Raw genomic sequence first — 22,119 nt, forward strand, 5'->3', positions numbered from 1 at the left:
CGCTAATTTCAATTAGTTTTGAACACTCAGCTGTCTTCGAATAACTCGAAACATAAGGTCAGCCCGCAGGCATGCTTGCCAGTGCTCACACACTCCTGGCCATTCCTGGCAATGTGCCTTGGCAGACTTCCCTTCGTATTGAGCTATCGATATAGTATCAAAATGTGCAGGTTGGCGTGGCTACTATCCGTCGGTCAAGCTGGTGAAGGACAAAGCCGGTCCACACCACTTAGCATGGCCAGACTGGAGCATATGAGCGCGAGCGTGCACTCAAGACCTGTCATGCAAAGCAAACACTTCGCATACCGACTATAGTTGCATGTAGCTGCGGTCTGCTACATAGTGTATATATCGCGGCCGCCATGGGGGGCCGCAACGAGTCCACTGGCTGAGCGCACTGCGGCTCGCAGAGAACAACCACGTTTGGCGCGTCATAGGCTCCAAAATTGTAAATAGTGCTGTCACGTGAACATCCCGAATCAAATTTCGAACTGCGCGCCACGGTGACGTTCAGTAGGCAGAGCGTTGTGGGCACGCCCCACTCCACCATAGCCTTCGCAGAGCGAGGCATTGAAGCAGGAGCAGGAGCACTGCGAAAGGAACCTTTGATTGCCAATAACTCCCCTTCTGCTCAATGCATTGCAGTACGTTTTGTGCAAAGTATTTTAACTTCAAGTGCATTTCTCGACTTCGATAAAAAGTGGTTCGGTGCCCCTCTAACAGTTCTAAGGCTCCTTGGTTATTGGAGATGTCACAGCGGAAGACTCTGAGGTAATTCTGTTCATGCCAGTGGCTCAGTTGCCGTGGTATTCTGCTGTTGAGAATGAAGTTGCACTCTGATGTGGAGGGAATGCAGCAACTTTAGTGTACTTGGATTTAGCTGCATATTAAAGAACCACAGGTGGTAAAAATCAATGCGGAGCTCTGCACTACAGCTACTCTCAAGCCTCCGACTTGCTTTGGAACTTTTGACCCCATAATTGGACTTGGTTTTTTTTAATGCAGTTTTGACTTCTTAGATTAATAATGCTCCTATATCAAAGTATGCTGCTACTTCTGCATTGCACATCTGTTAGAATAAAGGCGTAGCCAATGTGCAAGAACACCAGGTATGCAAAATTAATCTAGCACCCTCTAGTATGTCATCTCTCATAGCCAAGATGTTGCTTTGGGATGTCAAACTCCATTTCAAGCTCTACGTTTTCACAGCTATCCTCAATAGTGTAAGATTGAGGCGTGCAAGAATATTGTTGTGCTGTTGGCCATGTGCCTCTGTTCTTTATAGGCCTGCAGACGAAATGTGGGGCCATCTTTGCCCAGCTGGCTGCGGCATCATGTCCAGCTTTGGACACCAGTGGGGCTGTGGCAGGCCACTCACGTAGGCAGGCTTCCAAGAGGGACCGTCTCCGCAAGTCGATGCTGTCTAGCCGCAGCAAGTCGGTGCGACTGCATGCATCGCATGTTCTCAGTATGGACGTCCTGCTCAGCCGGGGCCTTGAACTGGGAAGCCACAGTGCTGTGTGCTGGAAGCATGTGTTCAGGTACAGTGCCACTTTATAGAACTTCTTGTTTGTCTTGGTGGCTACAGTGGCAAATTTTATGTACAGTTAAATCATGTATAAAGCACATGAAGTAAACGAGTTGTGATTTAGCCAATTGTATATTGAATCGAGGAATTTGCTATAAGCAGTCATTTTAATCCTTTTTCAGCACGCAGGATTTGTTTGAAACTTCGCAAATGTTTTACTACAATACTATTTATACTGAGCTTGGAAACCTTGTTAATTTGAAGTCTTCAGGATCGAGAGGTAAATACCAATTAAGCAGGATTTTCAATTATCCTAAAACAACGAGAAAATGTAAAAACCAGCCATAAAATGTTATACAAAGGTGCCACACCTTTATTGCTTGATTATGAGCAGTATTAAGACGTGCCATAAAACCAAAATTTCAGGTGCCGCATGGTGAGTCACTGAATTTTCAGACTGCAGTGTTGCAAACATAGCAGAGTTTCATCAACTCGGCACTAAACTTTATGACTGAAGTTGAGAGGAGAGTTCTTGTTAGGGCAGGATGTTTGATGCAGTCTATTATAATAAGAAAGAAGGTACTACAAGAATGAAAATACAATCTGGAGCAACAGAAAATCATATGAAGTGACGAATTTAATAAATTTGAAGACATGTAAACCATCTCTCCACATGCAAGCAAGGCTCTGTCATGTGACTTGTGTGCTATAACACAAGCAGCAAAGGCTGTCTCTCCCAAATTTGCCACTTGTCTCACTCACTTGCCTAGAAAATGTCTGAAACCATCACAGTTGCCACTCTGAATGGCAGCCTCTTTGTCTTTAGTCACCTTCTACCAATCAGCTTGTACACATGTCCATGAAAGTATACACGTATCAGTGCAGTGCGTATACAACTATGCCCATATGCCATCCAAGCAGCCTACCCTTTAGATTATATTCATAGGGACCAGCTCTTTGCCTTCATCTCTAAGCTAGGCATTAGCTGTTGCAGGCAGTGTCATGTTAAATTAGGTTAGAGTAGGCTGCGGACAGGCTCAGCACAGAAAAAAGGGTGCCTGGAATGCTGTCTAGAGTCCCTTGCCCTGCCTCACGATGGTGAGTTGATGACTTGCTATGTGTCAGTGTTCATTTTGATGAGGCTCAGCTGCGCTGTGCATGTTCAGGTGCTGCAGCTACATATTGGAGCTGGAACAGAGCTGCTTCCAGGTTAAGCCTACCTCTTCATCACCTTCGGGGTCTTCTCACCTGAAGCTGCAGCTCTCCTCCTTCTCGTGGGGTGAAAAGGTCCAACAGGCACTGAGCCCAAAGCCTCAGCCGTCCTCTGACTGTCTCCTGCTTCAGCCACCATCTGAGCAGTTTGAGTGAGCCCCGTCCTTGCCCTCAGCCGAGTGTTCCTTGTCATAGTTTCTATTTGAAACGTGTAGCTTGCCTCATTCATTTCATTTCTTTCTACCTTAAGGGCCCCTCACCAGGCTCCATTGCAAATTTTGGTTATGCACTGGAAGCTGCAGGACGCCATCCAGAAAGCTTATTACCGCAATAACTTTTTTAATTGGTTAATTATTAGAGAATGGAAGAGCTTCTTTTACAAGTGTTGGTGTTTTTTTTTACGGTCTACACCGCTTAGACCATCATAGTTTTCCTTGGATCCTTTAGGCATGAAGTCTGCATGGTAACTTCTGCGCACATCATTCAGAAATCTGTATGCCCCATCACTTTCATATCCACTTCAATGACCCACATGGTCATGTGGCATTCCTAGATGAAAGCCTATGCAATCATTTCGGATTGTCCGGAGCTTTTGGGATATGTGGGTTGTGTCAACAAAGTAAGTGACAACTTTGTTCAATATGCAGGGAGGAAATGGCAGTGGAGGCCCTGTCAATGCCTGGTGTTGGTCATGCGGGTAGCGCCAATGTCGGGGACCTCGTGAAGAATGCCACCCAAGCCACTGGCTCCTCCATCCTCATGGGCAAGCAGCTACAACCATTAATAGAAGCACTCTCGCAGCTGGTCGACAGGTGTGTGCATTTGCTTCCTCTTGTGTGGTTGGGTCATTCAACAACATTGCAGAGCACATGCTTACCTTGGTCATTGTATTTTGCGTAGTATTGTCATGCCAGTGAATAGCTAACTCTAGGCTCAGTGCCCACCTGAATTTGCTGCTGTTAATGTTAATTGGCATACTGACCACACTAAGCATGTACCTGTAGGTTTTTACCAGTCTAGCTGATTCTTTGCCACCCATGACAGCGATCTCCTTCTTTTGACATCCACTCACTTAGTCAAACAGACCATTGTTATTTTTTCTAGCCCCAATACAAATGAAGGTTATTCCTTCCTCTTTATTCTTGAACTAGAATTTGGCAACTCCCATTTGTTCCCAAATCCAGGCTTCTTTTGATATCTCAATGCCAGACACTATTATTTCTGTAGGTTTTAGTATATACAGGGTGTCCCAACTATCATGCTCCAAGAACCTCCTGGTGAGTCTGTTTGATGGGGCTGCTTTCTGGGACAGGTGGGTTGCGTAATTACACGGTATTTTATTGCGATAGCAATTATATGGACACTCCAGGCGCATTTCCGCCATCAACTACGTCGTCGTCGTGATGTTCCATTAAGCGCAAGTGCGATAACGTCGTGGCCGCGCGTCGTACACTGTGTGTGTGAGTGAAAGTGTGTGAGTGAAAGTGTGCGAGGGTGAGCCGAGCATGGTAGCTCAATCTCGTGCATGCAATGGAGGAATACGGCGAGGAAACATACCGTGTTTCATCGCACACAAGGCAGCATTGGGGCGGGGAGGGGGGGGCATTCTACTTTGGCAGCGGCTGAACGCGGCCACGCTGGCCCTATCTTGAAAGTGATCTGTGATGGGGACAGAGTCTCTAGGTGCACTGAGAGCTGATAGCTTTGTGGGCTCTGTGTTCTTACCGCTTAATTGGGTGAGGTAGCACGAAGGTCAGTTCACTCGCTGCTGCTGCCACGCTTCCTCATCCCAACGTTTTGACAGCAAGTGAGGTATGCTCACGTTTGCCTGTGCACGCATGACACCATGCTTGTTAATTTAGTTATTAAGTAAATGTTTACAAGTTTATACGGCCGATAAAACTACTATCCTTACTTCGTATAGCTGTCTGCTAATTTGCTATCACAATCGATGCTTTGCCTTTCGGGTGGAACTGTGACATTTTTTCATATCTTGTGCACTTTATTTTGCAGCCGGAAAAAATAAGCATATTGCTGAGAACATACCAGTTTAGTGTTTGTTAAAGTAATTTTCTACAACTTTTTAATTGACATCTTGACAATTAGAACACTAATTCATCAGTTAGATAATTAATCATAATGAAGTAATTTATTGTCAACAACAAGAAAATTGCTGGTGGATGGTCAACCCGACTGGGAAGAATAAATACAGTGGAACCTCGCTGATACGATCCCGCGTAATACATTTTTCGGGATGATATGTTTTCTTTTTCTTTTCCCGATAATACGATTTGGTTAGATAATACATTGGATGATATGATTTTTGGATGATACACTTTATTTTCCGGTTCCCGTGAAGATTGTATCAATGGAGTTCCACTGTACTTGGTTCTGTTTGCATAAATTAATCAATAATATTTTTTAACTCTCTGCATGATGGTTTGAGCACACTGTAGAAACAACATTAGCAGTAAAGAAGTGTGAGCTGAATGCTTCTAAGCAGGATCAGTTCCCTCTATTTGTGCCGGACAGGCTTTTTGATGAGGCAGCTGGCAAGCTAAACCTGTGTGCTTTGGTCGACTTCCTTTCGGAGCTCTGTGCTGCCAGCCGGAACCAGCTGTTCAACCGTGGCACCCCGCTCACCGCTCGACACCCCGTACTGCTGCTGAACAGGCTGAGCGAGGTTATGCTTCGATGTTCCCGTGGCGGTCGACCACTAGTGCACATCATGAAGGCTTGGAGTGTCGTGGCTCCTCACTTTGTTGAAGTGAGTTCTCCTTCTGAGTCTTGATTGGAAGATTTAGTAATTAGGCAACAACATATCCCTCTGTAACTTTGCGAAATGTGAAATCCTGGCAGTGAGGTTGGCTGCGGATAAACCTGCAACTGGTTGCTATTGCACTACACACCACTCCTGACAGGTGCCAGAAGAGGTGTGGGTTGTGTTGCCTGTGATATCTAGACTGGGATATACATGGTCTGCTTGATCCGCCACATTACGCAGCATACGAGAAGCATTAGCATATTCAACACCACCAGAAGCAGTGCAGTATGCACATTATGATTGTGCCAGGTGGTGTTGCATGACACCATTAGCTGAATCTCCAGTGGAGGAGGGATGATGCACATCTTGGCACCCATGTTGTAACATGTAACAGGTAGCTGGATGGTGAGCTGACAACTCTGGCTGTCTTCATTGCAAGGCCTTGATGACAGCACTGACAGACACTTGCAGTGTACCAGTCATGGTACCAGCATATGGCACAGGCCAGTTAAGAGTGATCTGTTACCAGTGTGGATGTTGCATTGAGGTTGTGATGCAGAACGAGGCTGATGCGATTGGTAGAAGCACAGATCAGCAGCCAGTTGGTCAGCTTTGCATCAGAGCTGCTGGTTGGTGGCACTCAGGTGCTCGAGACAGTCATCATGTCTCTAAGCTTGAAGTGAAAAGGGCGTACAAGGGTGCTCAGTGGCAGAGACAGCTGTGAACTGTTTTTAGAGCTGAGTTAATAATGATGGACTGTTATTATTATGGATGGTATCTTTTAGTGTACAGTTATTAAGTAAGTGGCACTTATTCAAGGATGCTATAATAAATCCTTCTCTTCTTTGTTCACTGCTCTGAACACAAATATTTCAGGTTTTCTGAAAGCATATGTTTGCTCTATACAGACTTGCTGCTAAGCACTGGGTGTCACAGCACATTGCATGTTTTTGAGCCGTGGGTTCAACTGTCTTTAATGAGGTCTCTTTCTTTCGTAAGGTGGCTTGTCACAAGGACCATGTGATTGCCAAGAGGGCAGTGGCTTCAATCCACGACATTGTGGGCGCCCTGTTGTCGACACACATTGATCTCCCTCACTTCCACTTCAATGAGGCGTTGTTCAAGCCCTTTGAGAACATCCTCTGCCTGGAGCTTTGTGACGTTGACATTCAGGAACAGGTAGGCTGCCAGGGTGCTAAGTATGCACAGTGCACATTATGCTGTTGCATATTGCATAATGCCAAACTTTGTTAAACGCAAGTGTAATGCTACACGCAAATGTGTTCTGATGTGCTTTGCCGTTCGATATATATTACATTTAAGTAATGCTGCTAAGCAGGCCTTTCGACTGTGCAGATGAGAGTTCAACATATAAATTTTGCACTCGAAGGTTCCACACCAGCATGAGGTTGTGCACATAATGAGGATTGAGACATCATACTAGTGCTGAAAGACTCAGACCCAGAACAAGGACACAGGACACAATGCTAGTCTTTAACTAATGTGCCACTTTCCATAAGACAGACACAATCCATGGGGGGTGTGCAGAACCAAGACACTAGGCAAAAAAAAAAAAAAATGGAAAAAGAAATTGTTTTCGTTTCACAACAAAAATCCTTGTGGACAGATTAATAGGCAGTCTCTCTTAGTGATTAGAGCCAGCGACGGCCAGGCAGATCATTTCCTCGTGATAACAAAATTTTGCACGGCCACTAATATGCTCCGTACACAATTTGTTTTTCTGCAGATTGTGAGTTGCATCTGTGAGTTTGTCGAAGGATCAACTGCAGAGATTCGCTCTGGTTGGCGGCCACTGTTTGGTGCCCTGCGTGCTGTGCGTATGCCATGTGCTGTAGCAGGACCCCACAGTCAACATGGCAGCTCCACCTGTAGCACCATATCGGAAAGAGAACAGCTGGAAAGAACTCATCACCTGCGAGTAGTTCTTGACGTGTTTGATGCCTTCCTTGGCACGGACAATCCAAGTGTCTTTGCCAATGCTGCTGTGGACTGCCTCCTCTGTCTTCTGAAGCATGTCCGAGGACCAGGTACCTTCTTCCAAACTTGCAAATTTATCAAATTTCATTTGATCAATTTTATTAAATTTTGCAAATTTATCAAATTGCTAAATTGCAAAATTGCAACATTTATCAAAACCTATTTGTTCACATCTGCCATATCCTTACTGGCTAGGGTAGGGTCTGTGATGGGAAGAATGTTTGTTCAGAAAATAGCTGTAAGATTGCAAGAACTAGTACAAAGAAAGTGACGCGGTAGAGTACAATGTAGAGAGGAGCATAATGAATGTGCTTGTTCAGTCATGAGCAAGTTAGGGCAATCATGCTTGCAATGAAAAGCAATTTCTGCTTTGTGCATAGATGCATGTTTGTAAATGAAGTGGGTGCTACAATGCATAGTGTAAAAAAGCGTCTAGTTGGGTTGTGGCAGGGCTGTGGGCGAATAGAGCAGATGAATTGACTTTCGACATCATGAAGCTTTAAAACACCTAATTCCATAGTGGTAATCAAGGCATTCCAGCGAAGAGAGAAAATCCATGGAATATGAAAAATATCATGTGACTAAGAGCCACGCGCATGGGATAGCGGCTGCGTCAAACAGTCTCTGTGGGAGAGCAAGTGTGCGTCCTGACCAGTCAAGTTCACATTACCTGGCGAGGACCAATTTCGGGATCCAAACAACTAAAGTTTCAGCACATAGTAATGTATAGGTGCCAATCGGTACCTTCAGTTTGGATCAAATTAACCAAAAAGTAAAATTAATTGGAGTCAAATTAACAGAATTCTATAGCACTTAAGTTCACTCACGCACATTGGGCAATGGGCATGGCCATTTTTTGCCTGTACGGATTCTGATGGCAACGCTACTTCTTCTTCATGACATTACATGAAGTAATGGTGCACACACTATGGTACACACACTTGTCATCAGTGACTGCCATGCTACACAGAGCATTGACATGGAAACATTAATGCTGCTTGTAATGACTTCTGCATTGCAGAAACACTTATAGCCTTTTGGTTACTTCAAGCTAACAAACAGAGCTAGTAGTTGTATTCAGATAATTTTGTGGAAGCCCACATGGTTTGGAGGAAGATTTATGCATGAAGAAACTTCAATCCACCGAACAATAGCAGAATGTTACAAGGCAGTCGCAGAATGCTACAGTAGCAGAAATCTACTGAATGCCCATAAAATCTTGCTCTTCTTGAAAATTATACTTCACAGTCCCCTAGACAAACATTGAACCTAGATTAAAGCCCCTCACAAGGCAGTGATCCCAGGACAATCTTTTTGTGAATAATTGTGAGTTTAGCTCCTCGAGGAGACCAAAGTTGGTCCATTTACTGCCTTTTACAGTTTTGTGGGAGGCCATTGTAGGTTGTATACCTGATGTGATGTATGGTAATGTTGTGTAGTGCATTTGTGTAATCTGAGAGTTGGGACAGAAAGGAGGTAGGCAATAAAGACATGATAGGGCACTTTGTTATCTGTGAAACTGAACTTGCTTACAATATTTTGTGTGCCAGAGTTTGTAGTTGTGGCCTATAACACTTTTGGACTCATCATATATTCGTTGTCACTGTGTGACATTTTCAGTGCTCATTTTGGTTTCTGAGTGTTAATATTATCAATTTAGTCAGTCAAATCGTATCACTGATAACGAGGCCTCCTATGCCCCTGTCACCTGAACCTTTTCAGCTGAGTTGCAAGACCAGGCTGACCCTGAAGCATGCCTTGCTCAAGACGTGGAGGTGATCCCACTCAACCTGTGCCAAGCTGCCCTGCGCTACCTGGAGAGGTGTGCCCAGATGCTCTCCTCCATGTACCTGATGCCAGCATGTCCTGTCTTCCATTCGGCTCGCAGGTGAGCCTCTTTCCCTTTGTACGCTTTTTATGTTTGTTAAGACTTGAGCAAACCTTTTCCATCCCTCTTAATACAAAGTAGACTCGCTTTAAAGGTACTACGGGGCATACCTCCTGCCTAATTAACTGTGCATTTCCTTCCTCCCACTGCTCCTGTGCTTTCATCATTTCAGAGATCATTGTATTGCATTGTTGCATTACAGTTTAGGTTTGTCCATATCCGGTCAACTGTCGGCATCCATATGCTTCAAATATTAAAAAGGTTCTGCGTTGGCATTCTGCCAGTGAATATGCTTTAGTGATATCATAGCAGCCATCATGATGGTACAAGAATGTAAGGCATCACAATGTATTGCAATTTAAGAAAGGGCATGTAATGCTGAACATAGTTAACTCAGCATGCAGACATATTTAAAGTTGACTTACAAGCAAGCACGTCATCTGAGTAGACTTGCTTTGCATTACTGCATGCACATCTTATTACTTTGTCACCAGCAAGCATGCCAGCAACTAATTGCCCATCTCATTGTATCCGGCAAGCTTAGTGCTAGTGCACGAGCTGCAGTAGAATCACTTTTTATTTTTAACAGCCAGTCAGTTTTAATTATCTGGCAAAGGCCAATTTTATAATCTAAATAAAAAAAGTTTAGGCCCATATAAATTGTGGGCGCCAGCCAGGACCTTCAGTTGGGATAGAATAACATTACCTGAGGTCAAAACAATGAAAGTCTACTGTACTATGTTTTGGTTGTGAGCTCAAGTAATGCTGTGTGGCCGCTTGTTGCAGAAACATGTTACTCCGCTTGTTTGGTGTTAAGTAAGATCAGATCTCCAACATGTTCCACGTAATAAATCCTCCCATTTTGCGGCACAAAGGTATGAGATTTAATTTTACATTGAATTACATGACACGTACCTATATCTTTCTTTAATGTGTGACACACTATTTTTTGGCGCAAATGCGAGCAGCGAGAGAAGTAGCGTTGCCTGAAAGGTATGAAACGAAGTATAGTAGAACCTCGTTCATACTATCCCGTTTTGTACAATTTCCTAGCCTCAATGTTCACAATTGAGAACCCAAGAAATTACCCAATGCATTTACGCTTCTTTTTTACCAGTTAAACATTCCCAGAAAACACAATCTTTCTGTACCAACGCTCAGTGCATTGCCAAACTGTGATTGTATGACACATTTTCCAGCCGCTGGATCCCACATGTGAACAAAAAAAAAGGTATGAGGCATGCACAATAGAGAGCAGTAAGAGCCCTCCATTGTAGCTTTCTCACAGTACTAGCCTGTTTGTGTCACACAAAATTGCCACCAGCACGCACTCAGTTTCCTCTTCCGGAACCAGCAAATCTCCTCGCAGGTCATCGCACATCACGTTCATAGCTTTCACCACCAACCTCATGCTGCATTGATTCACGCAACTACATTTGAGTTTGCCAAATATTTTATTGACTTCGGATCATATGATTTCTCGGTTTATATGTCTTTCTCGCATTTTTTTTCCTAAATGTATGATTGAGCTTCTACTGTATAGCTTAAAAGCGCTTTTTTGCACATGTTTCACGCCACTGGAAGGCTATTTGACAGTCAATAATTTCAAATACTTACAAGTGTATTATACTAAAATGCCTACCTCTCAATGAGCCATGTTGAAAACTGCAATAAACGATGCTTTCACTGCTATATTAAGAACACACCCTTGTGTATTCAAAGATGAGGTAGCATGGTCCACCAGCAATTGCAGGCAGTAAATGGATGAAAAATTCCAGAGTAGGTGGCCATCCTAAACCGAAAACCTTTTTCTTTTTTTTTTCATATCAGAGTGAAAAAATGGTAACATTGTGGCTGACGCGAAAATAATAATTTTATTGTTCAGCTCTGGTTTGATACCCTGCTCCAAACTGCTCCGAAATTAGAATTTATCTGCTCATTTATCTGCTCTAAAGACCGCTCTAAAACGACTTGGGCTGTCCCACCCCTGAAGAGCGCTTTTAAACTAAGAAGTTTTTATTAGTTTTGCTTTGAACTACATAGTGTCAGTATAGGCTGTTGACACCACATTTCTGTGAACGAATGAACATATTGTTGCTTGTACTGACTGGGCATTAGGTCTGTTTCAAAAAGGTCTTACAAAAGAGCTGTGCTGGGGAATCCTGCAACAGTTTTCGTGCAGTGGTGGCAACCTGTGTCAGCTTGATCGGTATTAGGGAGGCACAAGTGCATCACACAGAGTGGAGCTGGTGCAGTAGAGCCGTAGCGGTTACGTTGCCGTAGTGGCTACGGCTGCCAGCGGATCGGCTTGCGAGAGGGCTGGTTTGACGCTGTGAGATAATTCAAATGGTGGAGGTGGTGGCTTCTATTATTGCCGTTTCAGACTCGCGGTCATGGCAACAAGTCCGGAAATTAGGACGGCGAAGGGTTTCAGCGTTCGAAAGTTCAGCCATCCTTATACATTGACTCTGTGGGAAACGTGGCAGTGCCGTTAAGGCATCCGAAAAATCAGGTGTTGACTGTACTGAGGCATTCTAAAGGATTTGGATATAGCAAAGGAAATACACCTGATATAGTAAAACCTTGTTACAACGAAGTTGAGTTGGGAGCCAAATTTATTTCCTTATATTCATTACTTCTTTATATTCATTAATGCCCTTTACTGCAATATATGGCTACTAAGGTGCACAACTTGACTTTGTGGCCCACAAAACTGCTACACGGCCATGTATGTGATGGAATTTTAATAAAACAGCAAAAGAGCTTGCACAACATGTGGCTTCTTAGCACCGGGTGCTACAGCTGCCTTCTCTGATCGTGTTTTGCTTCCGCTTTCCACTTGACTCATCTATATTGTCATAAAACTGTCCAAACGGCAACACGGTCGAATAGGACAGCTTGCATGCTGCAGTGCAAAGCATCGTAGAACATGACGTGCAGAATGTGCTGCTTATCTAGGCTGATCCGCTGCTCTCAGATGGCTCTGCACTGTGAAGAAGGAGGCCTGTGAACCTCACTGTGCCAGCTCAGCTGGGCCAGCTCATGGCCTTTGAGATTACACTGGTGCCAATGAAATCTCGGAGGCCACGCTTAACTGCACTAACCTGCATGTCGTGCTACAGGAAGAGAGAGAAACGGATGGCACTGGCCATTCGCACTGCTCCGTATAGCATCACTATGTGAGGTGTGAGACAAAAAAATTGAGACTGGTCCAATAAATCATTGTACTTACAAAGTCAGTTCTCCATGACATTATCACCTTCAAAGTAGTCCCACTCAGCATTCACACACTTCTGCATTCGGTGCTGCCATTGCTGGTAACAGTTCTGGAACAAGGTTTTTGGAAGGCCCTTCAGGAGATTCTCCATTTTTGCCTGAACCTCTTCAACTGAGGTAAAATGGGTTTCCTTTAAGCAAGATTTAACTTTAGGAAATAAAAAAAAGTCGCATGGAGCCAAGCCAGGTGAATAAGGAGGATGCCCCATCACAGTGATGTTTTTGCTGGTCAGGAACTGTTTGACAGATAGGGCCATGTGAGCGGGTGCATTGTCCTGGTGCAACAGCCTTCCATCACTCCTTAACTGTGGCCTTTTTTTTTCTAATTTTTTCACGGTATTTTTAGTACTTCATGTAGTAGTGTTGATTAACAGTCGGACCACTGGGAACCCACTCAATCATTACAATTCCATTAATGTTGAAGAAGACAACTAACATTGCCTTGAATTTTGATTTTGACATGCATGCTTTTTGGGCCTTGGGGATCCTGGAGACTTCCACTGCATCGACTGGCGCTTACTTTCTGGGTCATAAGTAAAAATCCATGTCTCATCACATGTTACAACAGATTTCAACAAATTTGGCTCGCTTGCAATGCGTTCTAACATGTCCACATACATGTCCTTACGGCACTATTTTTGGTCATCAGACAGAACTTTTGGAACAACCTTCGCACAAATCTTCCTCATATGTAATTCGTCAGTTAAAGTGCATCGAGCAGCTTCCCTATCCAAGTTAACCAACTCCGCCACTGCACGAACACTTAATCTTCGGTCACAACGGATCACATCACGAACTTTGGCAATGTTTTGGTCTGTAATCGCTGACCTTGGGCACCCAGCATGTTCATCATCTTCCGCACTGTCCCTTCCAGACAAAGTTACATCTCCATAAGCCTCGGTTAACATTTGAAATGTTTCTGTGGCTGATTTTTAAGTTTCAGAGGAAACTTGATGTTGATTCGCTGTTCGGTTTTTACATTAGACATTTTTCCAGCAGAATGCAGTTGCACGTGTTCACTCAATGACGCAGCACTTCCAACGGGCCTGACCGGTTAAGTCGAAACTGGCCACATGAATAGAGGAGGTGTGTGGGATGTCGTCAGCAATACAGTTGTTGCCAACTTCACTCTTTTTTCAAGCTACACACTTAGTCTTGTTTTTTTTTGTTGTTTTTTTGTCACACCTCGTATAAGTGCAAGCAGCGGCTCACCATCGTCATTGCTTTTCTGCACCAGCCTGCGCGTCACCACTGTGAAAGAGAGAACTGTGATGGCAGTAGTGAGCCACTGCTTGCACGCAGCTACATCTGGCAGTGAGAAAGTCCAGTGTTGCTCGACAGTGTATTCAATGCCGAGACTTGAGAGCATTGAAGTTCTGCACTAAACGAGTGCTGAATCCCACAAAAAGTGATAAATACACAGCGCACGACGGTCAGGCATTTTTTGGTTCCGGAGATGAGTCTAGTTCATATATCTCTTGGCAGAACAGATCTTATTTCATTAAAGCTAGGTTTGAGATAAATAGATCTTTGTGGTAATCGTAAGGAGAACTTCATTTACTTCAATATATACATTATTTTGTTTTATTATAGGTGTTTATTGTGTGCTTCTTCCTCATCTGTATATAATCATCGTCATCATATGTTTGTCTTTCCTTTTTGTCACTGCTGTGTGCTCATCATCATCATGTGCCATGCTGGTGTCTTGGCCAAGTGCTCAGGCGGATAAAAGGTGCCAATCGCTACTTCCTAAGTGTTGGAGGTGCCGAGTTGAAGCACTGGGCTACTCGTTCTGTGACATGCTGGCGAACAGTGGGGGCATTCAACGACCTGAGCGAAGCTCCGGGGTGTAGACCAGGTGGGCAGAGAATGAAGCACTGAGGAGCACTGGGTCTTGGCCAAGTTCTCGGACTGCTACGTCATAATATCACATTTCATTATAGCAAGGTTTTGCTGTAGCGAAGCATTTGCAAATTCTTGAGTAGAGCTCAGGCAGTGGGAAACCAGACCCCTAAGGCTTCCGAAGGTTGTGCAAACTCCCTTATCCAGTTTTGCTGCCTTTTTTGTATGAGTTGCTCGAATTTGCATGCATGCGTAAAGGCTTTCCTTAATGCTTTTTTTCTTATTTTGCTTATGCAGGATCAAATTCAACTCTGAGCCCAACTGTGTAGACCCAGTCTTGCCCAACATGGAGCTCATTCTGTTCAAGGAGCCGGATTCCGTGTCTCAGCACTCTGATAACGAAAATGCAAATGAGGAGGAGGCCAGCAAGGTGTGGTACATTCAGGTGAGAGTCCATATTACCTGGTTGGTGCTAATTGGCATATTTGACGAGACGCATGCAGTAATAGCTTCGTTCATATCTCACAAGACTGGCAAAAACTTGAATTATTGGGTTGTGTAATTTTCAATTCTCTAAAGAAAACCGACAGAGAAAACATTTGATAGAGAGTTTAAATCTGTTAGTAGCTACAGTTGAGCTCGTGGATAACGGTGCCATCTGTGCTGTCTGCTGATAATTCATCAGCGCTATAGGGGGTAATACAGATATGTACCACAAAAGGCTGGCACTCATTGTTGGACGTTGGCCGTTTTTTAGTAAGGCCAGTAATACAGTGGAACCTCGTTGATACGATCTTCGCGGGAACCAGAAAATAAAACGTATCATCCAAAAATCATATCATCCAAAGCAAGCCAAAAAACGTAAGAAAACAGGCTTACTTGGTGACAAACTCGCTAGAAAAACTTCCTGTGGCATGATACTGCTCCGCATAACACGCATGTTATGCGGAGCAGCATCACGACACCACATGAACCGCAGCCAACACACTTACTTATATTGAGCAACTTTAAAACAGCTCGTCAGTTTTGCTGAACTTCCTTTTTTTTTTTTTTTTGAAAGTCTGTAAACAAGTTCTTTTGAAAGCTAACAGGTTCCTTGACATAGCTACGGAGGTAACAGCTCCACGAGGCCAAGTATTCCGAAACGGGAACACCGTAGAGTAGGGTCACACAACGAGCGATACGACTGGCGGACGAGGGCAGGCGTTTCATTCAGCCACGTGACCGCATGAAGATCTCGCCTGAAAATCCAACCAAAACAAGCGCGAGCGAAAGCTGACACGAGCAGACAATATTACGAGTGCGCGAATATAGCAGTCGGGCAGGTCTGCATGACACCAGTTTCCTGCGTCGCGGCCAGTCTGGGGGCGCGCACTCCCTTCCTTCTTTAAAGCGCGGCCTCCAGACTGGCCGTGCCCGCCCGTGCATCACTGAAGGGGGCAGCTCTCATTGGTCTGCTTCGCTCCCGGCTTGTTTGCCGCCGGGGTGTGTGGCAATTTAAATTGCGCCAGGACGATCCCTCCCATGGCACAAAAACCTACTTCGCTGCAGCTTTCGTGGCGCGCGTTTTGCTGCCGCCGTAACGCAGCGCAGGTTCTTCCGCTTGTGTCGCCGGCCCGTAACACGTTTTTCGTGGGTCATTGGAATGCAATTTAATCTAGTACACTTGAATATAAAGCTACGAGTTTCAGAAATACCAGTTTGCAGTCGTATCATCCAATTTCAGGTGAAAACACAGTCATATCAACCGCATGGAAATACATTGCTCCTATGGGGCGCTGGCCAGGAAACAAAAGAAAAACGTATCATCCTGAAAAACTTATTACGCAGAATCGTATAGATGAGGTTCCATTGTATCTGCATTTAATAGCGTATGGTTTGTGTGCCTCTATGCTGCTCAGTTTTCTTGCCTGTTGCTTCAGATTTTTCTCTCCCTTTAACTCATTCATTTGGCACATTAGCCTTCTCTGATTCACCATGCGGCATCTGCTGTGAATTGCAAGCATCTATGAATGCATGCAGAGCACTGAAGTACTTTTGTTGTCATATTGTGTCAGCCAAGTTGTTTAGTTTCAGGTTTGAAAGTCTAGGTAAAAAAAGCTTTTATAGAATTTATGCTTCTTCAGGATGATCCTTTCCAGTTATTCAATATTGCACATCAGCTTTCTGCTTTAAAAGAAGAAATATGCACCGCTTGCATTTATGTATGGCTATTCTTACTATTACTTTTGTGTTTTAAACCTTGCATAATTCTTTACCAAGTTTGAATATTTCTTGAAGCTATGTGCATCTGTAACATTTACTCCATGTATGTCTGGGACTAAGAACAAGAGGGATCTTTGGCACTTTTAGAAATATAGTGGGGCTGCTTGAAACCATCACTCAGAAGGGAAATTCCTGGCCTAGCTGATTGCTTGAACTTCTCATCCCAGAATGAAATAGCTGAAGAACCAGTACCGGCCTCTGTTGACCAGACTGTGAGCCTGGCAGAGCTTGATCGGCCAACAGGAGTGCTGCACGTCTGGTTTCTGCTGCTGGAGGGTCTGGCTGGGGCAGTGGCCACATGTCCTCGCCGCTACCAACCGCACACAATTGATACGCTCTTTCAGATGCTCCGAGGACTTCGAGAGGTTCCTGGTGAGTTTCTTGCAATTGCATTCCCTGTCAAACAGAGCAAGTTGGCTAATTTCTGAAGGGCATCAGAGTTTGAGTGCATACAGCAAACATAACCAAGTCATGACTGGCAGCTTACTACTATTATCCATGAAAACAAATGGGTCTGACCACTGCATTCTACCTACACTAAATTGTGTGGCAGAAAGTTGGAGGTTAACAATAAAGCTAGAAAAAAAGTTGACAATCACACAACGAACGGTGGAGAAAAAAATGTTAGGCGTAACCTTAAGAGATAGGAAGACAGCAGCAGGGATTAGAGAGCAAATGGTGGTAGCCAGTATTCTAGTTGACGTTAAAGGAGCCCTGAAACACTGTTCTAACTAATTAAAAAATGGTCTCTTTGTTAAAGGACATCGCCTCACAAATCTCCTGCCACAAAAATTTTTCCAATCCTTTAAGCATAAACGGAGTTTTGAGGTAGTTATCGCACTGCTGTGTGGCCTTCTCTCTCTTTTCGTCTCCACTGGTGCACTGGAAGCTACACAGGGGAGATGGCAAGGGGCAAGGCCTCGCCCACAACTTGGGCATTTTCATTAGTTTTTTTCGTTACAACGCTACGTCTGGTTCAGGTAGGCACAACCCTCTCTAGATGCTAGATCGGCGTTTGGGCACCTGTAGCTAGATCAGTTACAGAGAGCAATCAGATCACACAGTTAGTGTGTCTCGCCGGCAAGAGGGCTCGTCGCGGTATCTACTTCACGCAGCATGCTGGAGCAGTCACGAAGGCCGCGTGCAGCAGGCGCAGCTACGCACAACTGTCGTGTGTAGACCAGAAGTACCGAAGGTGAAGTACTTTTTGGTCTTTTGAGATTGCAGACATACCTTATTTTCGCACATATAACCCGCCCCTGCATATAATCCGCACCTCCACTTCCCGCCCACTGAAAAAAAATATATCTATATCCTCGCGTATTGCCCGCGTAACTCAAGTACAGGGTAGGCGCCGAACTTGTGGCCACGAAATGACTTACAGTCGCGGTGCGCAGCTTGTAGGCTCTCTTTCTTCTTTCTCCACTGCCGTACGCAGGACTCATCTATATCGTACGGTATTCCCGCTTTGCAGTTTCCAACTTCCTCGGTGGCAATTTTCAGCTTTTGCTGCACGGTAAACGACTACCGCTGAATGGTGCTCTTGACGACTGAATAGACTGGTCTCGTCTGCATACGTCTGCCAAGCGTGATCTGAAGTGAAGGCGCGAAAACAACAACAGACGAAGAGAGAGCACACACACACAGGGCGCAGTCATACAAAATGGCAACAAGAAAAAAAAATGAGGGCAAAGATCGTCCAAGTTGTTATATTATTGGGCTGTGTGTGCAGAAGGAACAGTATCAGTTAGATAAAAGAGGCTTACCGTAAAATTCCGAGCAAGCGCCCCCACCCGTGCAAGAGCCCCCCCCTAAATTCACTGCCAATTTCGAATTTCGGCGCCGTTCCGGGAAAGCGCCCCCCCCCCCCCCCCCCGCTTCCGCACCAACACTGGCCTGCCACATCCAGTTCACGAAAATAATGGCAAATCGCACCGATGCGCATTGGGGCGCCCCGATGAGCCATTTATCGAATCATAGTCGTACCCGCGCGCCCCAGTGGGCACACGAGTGCATCCGGGCGAACTGCAGCTGGCGGTCTGTAGTTCACGGACCGCCGGCCGACGGCGAGATCTGCCTCTCGCACGGCGCAGAGGAGTTCCCTGCGGCACAGCGACGTGACAATTCGGCGACAGAGGAGTGGTCGCGGCTACGCTCTGGCATCGCCGGCAGCTTCACCGCTGCTAATCACTCGCCACCGATATCGTCGCTAGGCCTTTTTCAGTTCACTTCGAATCTGTAGCAGGCGGCGCTTCAGCACGAACCGCCGACGCTCCCAAGCAGCAATGTTTTGTTACCGCCGTGGCCGCTTTACCCTCTCCTCGCAATAATTTCTCACGATGAAGTAAACATGCTGATATTTGCGGCGCCACCAGCTGCGATACGAGCATGGCCGAGCCGCGGTTCGCTGTCCGCCGTCGGTACCCATGGACTGCAGCTGAGCTTCACTTGTATTGGAACTCTCATTAGCGCTAAACGTTTCACCGTGGACATATGGTTTTTAATAAAGTGAACATTACGCGTCACTTTACTCTATAGCGGATATAATTTTGCCTGGAATAGAAGCTGCATAACCAATAACCAATGTTCGTGTCGCCGGTCGCGGCAACGCGCCGGTGCAGCGTCGATGCGCTCTTTCTGTAGTTCTTTCGGTGGTTTTGAGTAACGGTGGTTTTGAGAGTGATAAACACCACTAACAAATCTTTGGCTTAATAAAGTTCATGTTCAATAAAATTTTAATGCTATTCCCACTGCGCTTCTTTTTTTTTTTTCGGGAAAATTTTGTCGTGGCCATCTTGAATTTTGGTGCCGTTCCGGGATAGCGCCCCCCCTAACTTTGCCGGTAATTTCGACTTGCTCGAGGGGGGGCGCTTGCTCGGAATTTTATGGTAGTCACTTTTACAGCAGTAAGGGCTTCACGGCACAACGTGCATTGCCGTGAAGCTGCAATTTAGGAAGAAACTCACGTATAATCTGCACCTCTACTTTACCACTGAAACTCTCGCATTTTTGATGTGGGTTATATGTGCGAAAATACAGTATGTGTTTTTCATTTATTTAACTAAAAATTTGCACTTATATAGTAGTATTACTGAAAACACTTTGCAATCACAAAATCTGTCAATACTGGTTGGTTGGCTGCTTGGCTGCTTGTGGTGTAGCTGCTTATGACATTGCGAAGTAGAAAGCAAGTGATCTTTCACTGTTTTTGATGCGAGATTGTAAATGTCCTGCTGCATACAGAGCAATAATATTTGACCCGCATGTTCACAGAAGCCTCGTCTGCAGATCAGCAATGTTTTCTTGGTGTGTTCAAAATGTTTCAGGGCACCTTTAAGAGGAAAAAAAAATGGAGCTGTGCAAGCTATTTAATGTACAGGGTGGATTACCTGTGGTCTATTAGAGTTGCAGAGTGGGTGTCTGTAGAAGGAAAGCGCATTTAAGGATGGTGGAAAATTAGGTGGTGTGATAAAATTAGGAAATTTACAGGCATAAGATGGGGTCAGCTGGTACAAGACTATGGTAAGTGGAGGTCGCTTCGAAAGGCCTTCGTCCTGCAGTATACATGAATAAGCTGATGATGATGATCGTCATCATCAGGGTTCTTGCTTTTATTATAGGGTTCAAATTCAGGCATACATGATATTTCTTTCTTTTTTCCTTTTTTTGAATAAACGAACCACTCAGTTCACTGAAGAACATTCATGTATATTTTATCTGCCATAATGTAAACAGGTGCACCTAACGTATTTTCACAAGTGTAATCCACACTTACATTCAAGGAATATAAGCATGTTGAGACGCAAAATGTACATGAATTTAAGCTTCAAGTGTAGCTTCGCAGCATTTTGGAGAGCACTGCCATGCCACACCTGCAGGCAAAATTTGCATTTAGATTCACCCTGCAACAACAGTACATTACATAGCAGGCTACAGTTACAATTAAGGTTTCTTGCTCCCGTTGATCTTGAGGTACATAATGCATGCGTACGTGCATCTTTTTGTGTGTTTGACGTGTGCACGCTTGCTGCATAAGAGTGCACTTTGCATTATCTGTCCTCAAAAATGAAAAGGCGGGAGGGGGCACAAGCGCTTCTAACTGTTGAAATACAGTGAATGGCAAATAAGTGAATGTGCACGTCAGCCAGACTTGTAAGTAACGAATTATGTGTAATTAATTACTTGTTATCAACTACATTTTCTTGTAATTACTTTCTTTACCCAATAACATTCAATGTAATTCACTTACTTTCTTCAGTAACCAATTGCATGTAATGAATTACTTTATTGACGAGACAAGCTGTAACAAACGACACAGCTTTGAGAATATGAATTTGGCAAAAACTGCAGTAGAACGCTCAACATCATGCCAGCCAGCAGCCTTGCAAATGCACATGTTCAGACAGGCAAACCTCTGGGCCAAGTATTCATTTTTGTTTCTTTCCTCATCTTAACGCTGCACCAGATGTTGCCTGGTGAAATTAACAGGTGCTGGTATGTCTCGATAGCAAAGTCCACTTAGGACATTATAGCCAGGAAATCACATATGAACAATTTTTTCAGCTTTTCATTGGTACATCTGGGTACGTCTTCTTGAAGTCCCAGCAACAGTGCTTCGTAGAGGACCCAGATGCTGAGCAACCACAATCTTGTGTGCAAGATCCGTATATGTTATAACACGCCCAGCGTGCACATCAAGAGAACAGGGCAGTTATTCTGTAAGTGTCCACCTAGTGGACATGTCCATTTCGTCTGCTGTTGAAGTTCTGATTGGCTGGGCTGGGGTGCACGTCAGGGGGAGTCAGGTGCCGCAGCCAATCGGAGCACTTCAGCAGCAGACGAAATGGACATGTCCACTAGGTGGACACTTACAGAATAACCCCTCTGGCTAAGCTCTCTCTCTTAACCTCTTTTTCCTCCTTGAGCAAGTTTTCAGTGTCACTGCTGATATCTTCACCTGCAAAAAAGAGGGCCAATGACAGACAAAATTTTTTTAAACGAGTTAGTGCAGATAAGCATTGTATGAAGGGCTGCAGAGGATGAATTGTAAGTGCTAGGCCAGCTCGTTCTGTTTACTGCAGTAGCGCACCCAGGACCTCTGCCAAGGGGGGTTGAATTTTTGTGGTGGTGGTGGGGGGGGGGGGGGGGGGAAAGCAAGCACATTGCGTAATATGCAATTACCTTGCTTTAGCCAGAGGAATCCAACAGCAAATAAAATGCCTAAAAAACTAATGATAATAGTGACACCAAGGACGATGACGATGTTTATTTCTTCAGCGTTTTACTCAAAGTAATTTAAGATTGAAGGAATAAATACAATACAGTGATAGAGTGCTTTTCTTAATC

The 22,119-nt window shown here is 44.6% G+C and overlaps 1 protein-coding gene across 2 annotated transcripts in view; it reads left to right on the forward strand.

The window, feature by feature from the left end:
- Positions 1-22,119, forward strand: part of LOC119461011 (brefeldin A-inhibited guanine nucleotide-exchange protein 3) — a 106,993-nt gene that overhangs the window by 31,767 nt on the left and 53,107 nt on the right. Inside the window, exons 19-27 of one of the 2 annotated variants that reach the window (XM_037722181.2) lie at positions 1,286-1,541; positions 2,695-2,892; positions 3,388-3,552; positions 5,273-5,507; positions 6,504-6,683; positions 7,252-7,552; positions 9,225-9,390; positions 14,806-14,953; positions 16,941-17,145. In XM_037722181.2, coding sequence (XP_037578109.1) covers positions 1,286-1,541; positions 2,695-2,892; positions 3,388-3,552; positions 5,273-5,507; positions 6,504-6,683; positions 7,252-7,552; positions 9,225-9,390; positions 14,806-14,953; positions 16,941-17,145 — 1,854 coding nt within the window. The remainder of the gene's footprint in view (positions 1-1,285; positions 1,542-2,694; positions 2,893-3,387; positions 3,553-5,272; positions 5,508-6,503; positions 6,684-7,251; positions 7,553-9,224; positions 9,391-14,805; positions 14,954-16,940; positions 17,146-22,119) is intronic. The other variant, XM_037722182.2, reaches the window with a different exon arrangement.

This window comes from Dermacentor silvarum, chromosome 8 (assembly GCF_013339745.2).
Source record: "Dermacentor silvarum isolate Dsil-2018 chromosome 8, BIME_Dsil_1.4, whole genome shotgun sequence".
In the NCBI taxonomy this organism is placed as follows: Eukaryota; Metazoa; Arthropoda; class Arachnida; order Ixodida; family Ixodidae; genus Dermacentor; species Dermacentor silvarum.